General features: G+C 43.3%; 2 protein-coding genes across 2 annotated transcripts in view; one reads left to right on the top strand and one right to left on the bottom strand.

Annotated features, from left to right (window-relative positions):
- Positions 1 to 10,166, bottom strand: part of Slc16a7 (solute carrier family 16 member 7) — a 144,190-nt gene extending 134,024 nt beyond the window's left edge. Inside the window, exon 1 of the mRNA XM_029542280.1 lies at positions 9,972 to 10,166. The gene's annotated coding sequence lies outside the window, so the exon portion shown is untranslated. The remainder of the gene's footprint in view (positions 1 to 9,971) is intronic.
- Positions 9,235 to 12,074, top strand: LOC115064679. The gene is made up of 2 exons (XM_029542026.1): positions 9,235 to 9,897; positions 11,877 to 12,074. The coding sequence occupies exons 1-2, from the start codon at positions 9,625 to 9,627 to the stop codon at positions 12,072 to 12,074; spliced, it is 471 nt and encodes a 156-aa protein (XP_029397886.1). The 5' UTR covers positions 9,235 to 9,624.
- The last annotated feature ends 802 nt before the right edge of the window (positions 12,075 to 12,876 follow it).

The following is a 12,876-nucleotide window of genomic DNA, read 5'->3' as shown; positions in this document are numbered from 1 at the left end:
GAACTTTCTCTTCGGCTTAGGATATGAGGTGCTGTGCTAAAACGCATAAATGGTTACGTAAAGCATAGAATTCTTTCATGATTAAGAAAGTTCTTCCTGGAGACACACTAAAAAAATAATAAAATTCAGATTAAATGATCAAATCAATCATTTATTGGTTAAAGATGTTATTCACTCTCTCAAAACAAACCAAGAAATGGGCTTCCCTAACTTCTGAAAATGAGCAGGCTGGGCTCTGAGAGTTGATAAATAGATTTTAGTCAAATGGCTTAGTTTCTAAGTCAAAAATCCGATGGAGATCTATGTGTTCATTTCCAGTCTCTGATCAAAAAGGCAACGTAACAGACATAGAGAAAACGGTATAACCATGAAAGAGTATACCCCAGAATTCGACAGACCACAGATAGCCAAGTTCTAGATTTACCAACATCTTGCCTCAGAGACATAATTGTCTCTCCTTTGGGCATTTTAATTCATATGAGAATATACTAAGAAAGTATTACCTATTCTGTTTATAGTCATCACTGAAAAGCTAAAATAGTATTCAGAAGAACATGGTATGGGAAGAAAGATCACATTCGCTAGCTTTAAGTGTGTCAAAAGCTTTCTCAAACTCTCTCTACTCTGTTGAGACATCCTCTGGTACCCCCCACAAAAGGATCTAGGGCCTACCTGGCTCCTGCCATCCCTTACAAGGGAACTGAGATTCTGGCTTTACTGTCAGGCCATAATGTTCCTTGAATTGCTTGTTTTGTAAGCTCTAATATGTTAGAACATCTGTAAATTTCCTACCTTTCCTTCAAATGCTTCCTTTAAAATATTTTTAGATAATTATTAATTTTATGTGTATGTGGGTATGTGCCTGTATGTATGTATGTATGTATGTATGTATGTATGTGCACTGCATGCACACAGTGCCCACAGAGGTCAGAAGAGAGCGTCCGATCCTCTGAATCTGGAGTTACAGACAGTTTTGAGATGCTAAGTGGTGCCAGGAAGTCAACCCAGGTCCTCTGAAAGAGCAGTAAGTACTCTTAAGCTCTGATCATCTCTACAGATCAAAAGACTCCCTCCAAATAACAAGTGAAGCTTACCATCCTTGATAACCATGTGATAGGGCTCAGCTTACTAGATATTCATTGCTAGGCTTTTGTTTTAAACATTTCTTAAGGGCTGTTTCTTCAAAATCATCTTTAAAACCACTGAAGCACTGAATATGTGTAGATACTAATAGACATGTTTTGAGATTAACAGTCTAAATCTAGAGAGCTCCTCCAAGGAGAAGTGTCATCTTGGCAAAATATTCCACCCCAGGCAATGCTTATCTCATATATAGCACAAGTGTAAAAACGGTGCTTCTAAGGGTTTTAGAAATCATGGATAAAGCACAATAATCCATTTGACATACAGAAGTGCTCAAAAAAACTATCTTTATTCATGTTATCGATCATATTTTTCCATAACAACTTTATTGATCTCATATCTCTAAACCCAGCTATTACACACATGCATGAACATACACATACACACACACACACACACACACACACACACACACTTATATGCCCAATCTCATTAATTATACAAAAGACAAAAATTTGTATTGGTTATTGTCTTATTTAGGGTTTCTATTGCTGCAACCAAGCACTATAACCAAAAGACCAATTAGGGGAGGAAAGGGTTTATTTAGCTCACATGAGAGTTCATGAGTGAAGGAAGCCAGGGCAGGAACTCTAACAGTGCAGGATCCTAGAGGCAGGAGCTGATGCAGAGGCCATGGAGGGTGCTGCTTACTGGCTCATTTCCCCTGACTTGCTCAGCCTGCTTTCTTATAGAACNCAGGACTACCAGCTTAGGAATGGCTCCACCCACAAAGGACAGGGCCTTCCCCTACAATCACTAATTGAGAAAATGCCCTGCAGCAGCATTTCATGGAGGCATTTCCTCAATTGAGGCTCCTTCCTCTCTTATCACTCCATCTTGGGTCAAGCTGACACAAAACCAGTCAGAACAGTTACCTAGTTTCCGACTGAAATCACAATTTAAAGTCAAGTTTCCTTCATTCCACCCAGTGGATTCTTCACCTGCTAATTCATTTCCCTGAGGTCACAGACAAGAAGACGCTCCGTCCTGTGATCATACAGCAGAGCTTTCCAAAGTAGACCCTACGTATACTTTGATTTGCTGCTTCCTGGCCTTCCTAATTCACCACACTAGATTATACTGATGGCCAAATATGTCATGAACAGCAGTTCAAATTGTTCAAATAAGTACCATTATCACTGAAGTCATCTGAGTGTTTCTGGGCTTTCTTAAACTTTGGTGCCTCAAGAATGCAGTGCTTCTGAAATGGAGCCCAGCCAACTCACAGGAGAAGCAGACAGGAAAACTGAGAACCTTAACTAGACAGAGAAAACAAAAGGCTTGTAAACCGTCACCATAGATACACAGTTGCCCACTGAACCAAGAAAGAGATTTGTTTTATTGGTCCCAGAAAACTGAGTAAACACCTCAGAAGAACAGAGGGGATTTAGTCATAATTGGAACCACCCTTAAAATAATAGGCTCCCTTCCTACGTATCCTTGAAACCAATAAGTGTGGTTTACTGAAGATGCTGAAGTATGCCATGCATGCTACTGGAAACACTAGGGTGCTCTCTAAATTTCCCAAAGTCGCACAATCCACCAAATGGACACAGAGAACATAAACTTACACGTCATTATGAGAAATCCACTGTGTGTGGAGAAACAAAAGTCTTTTACAAAGGCTACTGTCACTGCAGGCTTAAAGCAAATAAGACATTAGAAAAGCAGTGTCACCAAAAGTTAGAAACCTCTGATATGTCCTGAGTTAGAGAAAAATTGAATATAGAGTCTAAGCTCATCTCTGAAGGCAAAATTAATATTAGGGATAGAAATCCTAGACGACAACAACATTTCAGAACAAAAGGGTACCATGACCAAAGACATGATGCTGGGGACAGGATGAGTCTGAGGAAGGCACAGAAACAGTTCTGTTCAGTTTGTGTTTGATGACAGTGAGATCTGAGCCAGGAATGCTGTTTCAAATCATATCCTTTGGGGACATAGGTAGTGGGAATTGCCATTATTATTATTACTCTGCAGTGAGGTGGTCTGCCCCAGGAAGAGTATCTAACAGTGTGTGTGTGTGTGTGTGTGTGTGTGTTTTAGATGTACATCACCCACAACTTAAAAAAAAAAAAAGGACAGTGAGAACAATGACAGACAAGGAGGTCTTTCACAAGTCTAAATTAATGTGGAAGCAGTGAATGCACTGTGGAAACAGGAAATAAGGAAGAAAGGAGAAAGGAAGAAAGAAGGAAGGAAGAAAGGAAGGAAGGAAGAAGACACTAAAGTTTTGTGGGTGGGTTGGTGTACCTATCACTCCATCAAGATTCCTGCCTGGCCACAGGAAGCAGCCTCCTTGGAGAGGGGGCTATCCCCAAAGCTGTTGCCTGTCTGTGGGATACATTCTTCTAGTTGTGCTGACTTTCCTGTCCAAAGTGGGAGGGGAAGTACCTACCCTAGCCTTGTAGAGAATTGAAATGCCAGGATGTGTGTGGGGGGGGAGACACCTAAGGGGGGGGGGGGAAACCTGCCCATAGGAGAAGGGGAGTGGGAATGGGGGAACTGTTGTGGGAGGGGCTGACCTGGAGGGGCAGTGAGCAGGATGTAAAGTAAATACGTTGGTGTTTTGTTTTGTTTTGTTTTGTTTTGTTTTGTTTTGTTTTGGTTTGGTTTGGTTTGGTTTAGGAAAAAAAAAAAAGCTACAGAATACAGGAGGTATCCTTAGTACAGTTTAGGGAGCTATCCAATAGGAGTGTGGTCACTTCTACTAAGCCCCAGAGTTTGAGGGAAGGGCAGAGATATATACAATAGATTTCAAGTTATGTTTACATGTACTACTTTATCCAGGTAATGGAGTGCTGAGAACAGAATCCAGGGTTTTGTGCCCACGACTAGCAGAGCACTCTACCAACTGAGCCACATCCCTAGCCCAGTCCAATTGCTTGAAGCTGTAAGATAGGGCCATGTCCCAATCATTACAGACTCCCAATCCCCCTCTGGGATGTGACCCTCTTGTCTTTAGACATCTCCACTGTAACATGCCACTATATTGCCAACCTCACCGAATAGAAACAAATGCTTGCCGTCCCACTGATACGTGATCCTTTAAGACTGGGAGTTAAATTAACAGATTTTATTTCTAAATTACCTGCTTTAGAGAGTTCAGTGCAGTAGTATAAGGATAAGCAATATACCATGGTGCCAGGTAAGCTGCTTTAAACAATCTAATGGGGAATTAATATAGTTTTGCAGTTAATAATACTGAGAAAATAAATATTTAAAACGTTTTCTTTAGAATGACATTGTTTTATATAAATCATTATCTAAACAAACGTTTCACTTGTATCTGCTTAAATGAGATACTTTCAACCTAAAGCTGTTATAATGGCAAATATTGCCAAATATTAATAACTGATTTCTGCCATGAAAACTACATGAACACTGCCATGGAAATACCCATTAATACCTTTAAGAGAAAAGAAAACCGAAGGAAAAAACCTTTCCCTTAGCACTGGGTAACTGTCACTCAAAAGCTTTGTGGGATTTCCAGAAACGCCTTAGGGATTTTGATGAATATTAATGAAAGTGCTTGCAAGAGTTTTGTTATTAGGTCAAGAAAATTATTTACAAAATATGTGCATCATTTATTAACACCGATATTTATGAATATATTGGGGATGTCTCTGGTGAACCCTACCTGGACTGGTTTTATTGTTGTTAAGCTCAGTGTTTAATTCGTAATGAACTATTTCTATCTTTTTTTATAATCTTGGGGGTGGAACCATGGACTCTTTGCATTCTAAGACACATTCCCCAGCTCCTTTTCTAACATTTTTGTTTTTTCAGTTTATATATATACACATACATATATATGCACACATGCACATATGTATATATACATATATACACCTAGGGCAGTCCCCAGTATTTGCTGGATGTCCAGTGTGGTGGGGCTATTACTATTTATCATCTACAAATGGTCTGTGTTGGGCTGCTCCATTACATTCTGAGTATAAAGCAATGGATTTTCCACACAATAACCTTCAGAGTCCAACCTTTAAGTGACAAACTGAGAAAAATACATCTAAAATACTTTTAAATGTTCTGTTGCTCATTAAATATTAAATAGAGTCCTTCCCTGATGCCTTTCCTGACACATTGATCCAACTGGTTTTTTGTTTTTCCTCTCTTTGATTATTTAGTTAGTCAGTTAGTTGGCTGATTTTTGGTTGGGAGGGTGTTTTGATTTTGATTTGTTTAATTTTCATTGTAGAAGTCTTTTATGTAGCCCAGGATGGCCCTTTAAATTGTTATGCAATGAAAACGGGCCCTGCATTCCTGACTTGTTTGATTATCCCTCCGAAGAACTACAGTGATAGACTTGAGTACCTGGCTTATCCAAAAAGTTTTGAGAAAGCCTGCCACAAAACTGGGCACCAAATAAATGAGCCTATTCTATGTTTAATTATGCACCACCAATATGTCATCTAGCAGGCTTTCCTGATCTGTTAAGATAAATAAGCCAGTGAAGTTGGAAATAACCTTTAAAGCCCTAAGGCCAATATTAATATTGGCTAGCTACAATGCCTTAAATTATTTCTATGCATGTGTTAGTTCTAAACACTATGGCACTTAATCTTTCTAATCTATATGAAATTTGTTCTTATCTTCTTTTAAAAAAAAAANGGGGGGGGGGAACCAAGAGTGGAAGAGATTTCACAAATAGTCCGAACTGGCTAAAAGCAGAACCTAAAATCGTAATACAGGCACGCCAGTCTTCAGAGCTCTTGCTTTGATCTCTGCTCATCCCAGATGAGTTAGATATTTGACCTCCATTCCCAAGACGAAGAACACGTAGAATGCTTTCTCTAATAAGTATAATTTATGATAAAATGGAATATCTGATTGAAGAGACTCCCAACTCCTGGGTCAATCTCAAAAAAGTTCTGATGAAGACAGATGTCGAGACATGGAAACCAGTAGGGGCCTTAACCACTGAAGTAAGTCAGAGGCCAGGATGAGAAAGGGAGAGAGGCAGTGAGGACATTTTCTGTGATCCTTGCTAGCTGTCAGGTGTGACCGATAACACCTCACATTCAGCAACATCTTCCATGTTCACAAATATCACAGAAGTCACCTCTGAGCTGGCATGAGACCAAGCTCACCTCTCTCTTAGGAACAGCTTCAGCCCGGAGTCCATGAAAGAGCCTTGTGTGAGTGGTTTTCCTGTCTGCTTTCGGTGGGTTTCACACTGAAATTCAAGGTGTATTTGCTAATTCACCATCCAAGAGGAAAACCTTTTCTAATCCACACAAACACATCTTACAGACTAGACGGATGCAGGGAACATGAGGCTAGGAGCCCCTCCAAAGAGTTTTGGCTTTCCCTTCTTTGAGGGAAAGTCTTAGCGTGCCCGGGAACTTCCTGCTTGAGTCGGAGTAGGGGACAGAGGAGGGTCAGTGTGCCGCTGCTCTTTTTAGTTTCCTTTCTCCTCCCCTCATGTCACATCTGCTTCTGTTGATCTTGACTTCATTCTATCTATAATTTGTCTTTCGGAACTACCATGTGCCAGGCACTGAAGAACATGACAGAAATAAGTGTTTGCCCTGGGTTAACTCCATGCAAGGCAAAAGCTGCATTATACAGAGCTGTTTATCCCAACTCTCTCACTGAATACTTGCTATGGCTTCAATCTGCTTTGTCCCCAACAAAACTCATGTAGAGCTGTGAACTTCTTACAGAATAGTGTTGTGCCAAGCACTACCAATGACTTGAAGGGGGGGGGGTTGGGATTTGGGGAACACCACTCATGTAAGAATAATGCTTCTGACGAGATTAGTGACATCAGGTGAGGCTGGGTTAGTTACTGGGGTAGCAGTTAACCACACCACATGTTTGGCCACTTTTGTATGTACCTGTTCACCCTACTACATTCACATGTTATCATGCTACCAGGGGACACTAAGAACATGCCAGTACCATTATGTTTAGGTTTTCCACCCATCTGTACCACGAGGCAAATCAGCCTCTTTGATTTTCTAGTATGTTTTCCAGCATCAGATGTTATGTTAGAAACAACAGCACTGCAGACTAAGATACTAGCTATGCTGATAGAGAAAGCCCTGAGCCTAGACTTGTCTGTAAATGTAAATGTACAGTCTACCCTATAAGGCCCTTCTATGTTTATAGAAAAGAGCCATAGCATGCTTGAAGATAGTCAACATTCTAAATACACTAAGGTTACTAAATATACTTTCCAACCTCCAGGAATGAGTAAATTACTCTTGTCTAAAAATATAGAAGAAACTGCAACATGATATCTTTTCTCAAAGGGAGGGGCAATCAATACATGGGCAAAGACAGTACCAGGGAGGGACTCCTGAAGAAGGAGTCTTTCTATTACCAACTCACACAGGGTCACTCACAGTGAACCAGCATGCAGAGCCAAATCCTTGGGTTCCTGAGGGACACCACTTCCAAAAGGTGCCTTTTGGCAGATCTGATAAGTACTTTTTACAACTGTGAAAGTCTGTTTGGATTAACTGGGATATAGGTCTCATTCACAGAGATAAAAGGAAGTGGCAGAAACTGAAAAAACAAAGTGTGCTGAGAAAGATTAACCAGATAACTAGAATCCCCTGCTACTCGTGTGTGTGTGTGTGTGTGTGTGTGTGTGTGTGTGTGTGTGTGTTTGTCTCTCTGTGTGTATGTATGTGTGCATGCACACTTCTCAGAATGTGAATTTCTTGAGATTACATCACAGTAACCTCAGTCAAAACTAGAATGAAGCTGGGGTATCAAAATTAGCTAATGTCCATTCTAAGGGTTTCCCGTAGTTTATTTTCCACAGTAGTAGTTCAGAATGGGTACAGCCAATCTTATTTTGTAGATAAGGAACAAAAATGAAGACAAAATTACTAATAATACACTGCACCTTATAAAAATACAGAAACCATCATGGTGGTCTCTGGGTCTCACATTCTCTATATGTTGTTTCCTTTCATCCCATGTGTATCTCCAGAGAGTTTGATGAGTGAGTATAGAGTCAAAAGGATCATCTAGAGATGCCCTTATTTCATCTCAGGTACCCAGAACACAGTTCTGAATAAGGAACATTTTTTTTTCGTTCTGCCTTCCCTACCTGTAGGAAAGATGGAGGCCCAAAATATGGGACTGATGTTATAAATGAGATGTGTGTGTCTGGAGACAAACTGGGCATTTGCAGGAATGTGTACTGATTTGTATCTAAGAAACTGTTGGTAACTGATTGCTTCAGGAAAAGAGAGGCACTTCCCTTTAACCCCTATTCCCAGAGAGGAGGGCCTGTGCAAAGTTTCCCTGGGCTACACAAAATCCAAAGCCAGCCTTGCTATTTTAACAAGACTTTGCTTCAAAATAAAAGTAATGAATAAGACGTGGAAGGGGGCATTGCACAATGCTAGAGCCCAGAGTCTAATCCTCAACTGCTCGCTCATGGGCTTCTTTCTTTATATGTCCTAACAGCATGTACTGAGCTAGCTCCCTCTGCTGTGCCCCGCCCCTTCATCTCTAAAATTATTCAGTTACCCTGCCGTGTAAAAGGACTTAAAAGCAGAACATGGAGTTAGGCTTGCCTTGCTGTCTTCATGTGGCTTAATTTGTTCAACTCTCATCTGCATTCTGCGGCCCACACCCAACTCTGATTTTCCTCTTGCCTTCTATAAATGCTCACCTTTGTGGTTTGAGTGACAGCACAGCGCAGGTCAAGTGAACCTGAGAAGGCCTTAAAAATCTTCCTGTCCTAGCTGACTGGGTTCAGGCATGAAGCCTGGAACTCTCAAGAAAGCATTTGTGCCCACGGTTTCCTCTTGTCGGGGCTTTTTAGAGTCGTGCGCATCATTCATGTTATTTTTATTCCTTCACTGCATCTCCTTTTGGTTTGAGGAGGGAGGGGGACATGGACGATTAACTTTTGTATTGCCACTACACAGTTCGGTGTGCCCGGTCTTAATTCTCCACCAAAAAGGGAGCTCAAGAAACACTTGCAAAGAAATTGGTGTGTGTGTGTGTATGTGTGTGTGTGTGTGTGTGTGTGTGTAATTTTCCCCAGAGTAGTCCAACCAGGAAGTGAGAGACACCTAGGGCACTAATGCTCCTCCCAAAGTGATCTGTAGCCCTCTTAGCTAGTGGAAGTAAAGAAAGCAGAAGCCAGCAGGGAAACAGCATCCTCGGAGGCTCACAGCCACCTGTGTGCTACCTGGCCAAGACTGGTGTTCCCAGCATGAGGAAGTAGCCCAGGAAAACCAGAGGACCACAGGGTGGCACCGGCCCTTCTCGGGTCCCTGGAAGACAGTGTAACCTGTAAGCCAGGCCACAAGCCTCTCCTGTATCCGTCCAGCGGCCTCCACCCAGGTTTCCTGGGGACAGAAACAGAACACCTTCCCTTCGCCACAGGTGCGGATCTTCTGCTGAAAGGGCAGTCATTCCGTCCACGCACTTCCCACCCATCCACACCCATCTCAAAGACACCACCCCAGACACTGTGGGTCCCGGGAGATGTGGGCGAGCAGTGCAGGGGCACTCGCTTGGCAGTGCCCGCCCGACATTCCGCCGTGCCCAGAGGAGGCGCCACAGCATAGGAGAGCAGCGCCAGCAGCTGGTGGCCTCGACCCTGAGACTTCTGAATCCCTGAACCTTGGGGACCCTGAAGCTCCCACCGCAGCCCGCGCCCGCTCGGCTTCGGGATTTTTTGTCTATATAAGGGCTCGCGGCACTTGGAGAGCCGGCTGGCACTGGCTGCCGTTTCTCCGCACCCGCCTGCGGTCCCTGGTAACCTCACTCGCCTTCCTCCCGCCTCCTCCTTCTCCTCCTCCTCCCGTCCTCCCCGGGAGCACCGCCTTTACCTGACTCTGACACCCGGTGCGCACCGCCGCTCTCCCGGTCCCCCCGCCCAGCAGCAGCCGCCTGGCCGCGCTGTCATCCGCTGAATGGAATTATTTATTTATTTATGTCCCCTGACGTGTCCTCGCCTACCGAGGCCCGGGAGAGGGGTGCGGGAGCAGAGGCGGACTGGGGTGCCCGGGAGCGCGCCTGGGTGCGGTGAGGGATGGACGCGGGAGCTGGGTGCGGGCTGGGGGCGCGAGGAAGGGAGGCGCACTGAGCATGCTCCTGAGGGCGCAGCGGTTGGCGCTGGTCTGCGCGGGTTCTGTGGCTCCCGGCACTCCATTTCGGATTTTAGTTCTGACCCGGAGCGTTCTGCTGTGGCTGGGCAGCCCAGCCTTGCTTTAGCCTAACGCTTTGGCTGAGGAGGCAGGTGTGAGGTGGCCTGAGAGACCTGGGCTGTTATGCAATCTCTAGATAAGGATGCAGAGAGGAGCCTGCAGAATGCAGAGAAAAGAGCTAGGACAGAAAAGGCTGCATGACCCATCCATCCATCCATCCATCCATCCATCTATCCATCCAATCGTTCATTATTCATTCAGTTAAGAACTTCCCTTAGGAATGGGTGCTGGCTTGTTTGAGGATGGAGAAAGGTGTGCTGTGCGAACATCAGAGACAAATCCTTCCAAGGAAAACATAAAACTTACAAGAAAGGAAAACAGCACAAGATACCGAAAATGTGGAAGTTGCAGGCAGTGGTTGGTTATCAATTATGAATAATTCCTTTATATCATTCACATTATTTAAGTTTTCACGAAGGGATCTAGCTATCTGAGCAAGAATAACACTAAGGACTATGGTAAACCCCACAGATGGTGGCTTGCTTTTTTCACCCTAACATGCCCTTCTTAGGGAAGTTGAAAAGAGGAAGGAAGGGTTGGAACTGAAGGGTTAGACAACTCGAAGACTGACCTCTCTACTTAGAGAAAAACCTTGTGGCACTATATGTGCTTGAATTTGAGAACAAGGTCACAATTTTCTGCCCATTTAATTGGCCTTTCCTGCCCTGATACTCATAAAGTGATACTCCATTAGATGCAGTCACAGTTGTTCATATTACACACATTTGGAGGCAGAGGCAGTAAGGTGGAATCACTTGGATACACATTCAGGACATCTTACTATGTCTCCACTAGTCGGTCTGCAGGACAGAATTTTAATATCAATTTCTGCAATTACAGAAGAGGACCAGCATTTCCGTAAGACTTGAGCACGGCAATGCGTGTAGTGAACAGAAGATAATTGGAGAGGTTATTAACTTCAAAACGGCTCAGCCAAAAAGTTTAGTGGCTAAAGATGCTTGCCACCAAGCCTGGCGACCCGAGTTCAACCCCCAGAATCTACATGGCAGAGCAGACCCACACTTGTAAGCTGTCCTCTGACTTCCACATACCTGGCAAACAAGACCAGCTGTATACACACACACACACACACACACACACACACACGTTCACGAGCACACACATGCACAAGCACATGCCCTAATAATGATGAATGTTAAATGTTTTTAAGAAAGTTAATAGTCCAAAAGACTATTCTAGAAAACCCATTTTTACGGGGGAGAGGGGGAACAAGACAGTATAAATGGATAATTGTGGCTAAAAATTGAGTATCTAACAAATACTATAAATATCTTTATTTTATTGGCAATAAAGAGTAATAAACGTTCAAAACAAGCAATGTAAAGACATAGCAAGGTCATGTTCTTGGGTGTTTGCAATTAAGATGTTTTTTGGTTATCACTTCAGTTTATTTTCAAAGTAAAGGGACAGGAAGCACAAGAAAACATACAGTTCCTAAATTAATCCGCTCATCCCTCTCCTTCTCCTGTGGTACTGTGTGATTTGTTTTTATCTTTTTCTCTCCAGGCTCTGGAACTATTTAACACATTTGCTAACCTTGCAACCTTCAATGCCTCAACCCTTCAGATCCATAGCAGGCTTTCATTACGTGCTACTTCTCTAGAATTTAAATCTCTGGATCCAGATGGCCCTGGGAGTACAGCCGGGGCAGGAAGACTTGTGCCTTCAAGACCACATGCCTTCACGCCCCAGTATAGACTCTGAGTATCTGGACTCTAAACAGTAAGTGGTATACAACCAAGGTCCAGCTCAGACAGTTGGCTTTCTCGATGATCACTCGGTCTGTGGCCACGATTCTACAGAAGAGATTAACACGCTGACGTCTCGGGTTGCTCCAGTTGCTGTGGTAGAATACAATAGACTGTGTAGGTTAAGCAATGCATGCTTGCTTCTCCAGAGACACAGTAGTGTACCAGCAGGCCAGGAGACAAAGTTCTGATCTGCCATCTCCTAGCCGTTTCCCCAAAGGTCAGGTCAGGAGGCTGCTGGCCAGCTTTGAATTCTCCTGGAGAGCACTACAAATTCTTGCCACCTTCATGGCCTCACTATAATGAATTACCTTCCTATACACCTATAGCTCCAAATAATCACCAGTATAAGAGTTTCAATTCGTAGATTGTAGAAAAAAACACAGATACCTAGTCAAGCCAACCTGACTAGAGCAGCTCCTACTCCAAGCTGTTGCTTTTCTTTTTTCCTTAATATTTTTATTAGATATTTTCTTTATTTACATTTCAAATGCTATCCCGAAAGTTCCCTATACCCTCTTCCCAGCCCTGCTTCCCTACCCACCCACTCCCACTACTTGGCCTTGGCATTCCCCTATACAGGGGCATATAAAATTTGCAAGACCAAGGGGCCTCTCTTCCCAATGATGGCCGACTAGGCCGTCTTCCGCTACATATTCAGCTAGAGACTCGAGCTCAGGGGGTGCTGGTTAGTTCATATTGTTGTTCCACCTATAGGGTTGCAGCCCCCTTCAGCTCCTTGGGTACTTTCTCTAGCT

The sequence above is a fragment of the Mus pahari genome, chromosome 9 (assembly GCF_900095145.1).
Source record: "Mus pahari chromosome 9, PAHARI_EIJ_v1.1, whole genome shotgun sequence".
NCBI classification, from domain to species: domain Eukaryota; kingdom Metazoa; phylum Chordata; class Mammalia; order Rodentia; family Muridae; genus Mus; species Mus pahari.
Note: the sequence above shows the minus strand (reverse complement) of the source record. Positions and strands in the feature narration are given on the sequence as shown.

Coding starts and splice junctions, on each gene's coding strand:
- LOC115064679 (XM_029542026.1), top strand. CDS start 9,625: ATGTGGGCGAGCAGTGCAGGGGCACTCGCTTGGCAGTGCCCGCCCGAC. Junction 9,898..11,876: donor GCACCCGCCTGCGGTCCCTG/GTAACCTCACTC, acceptor TTTTCTCTCCAG/GCTCTGGAACTATTTAACAC.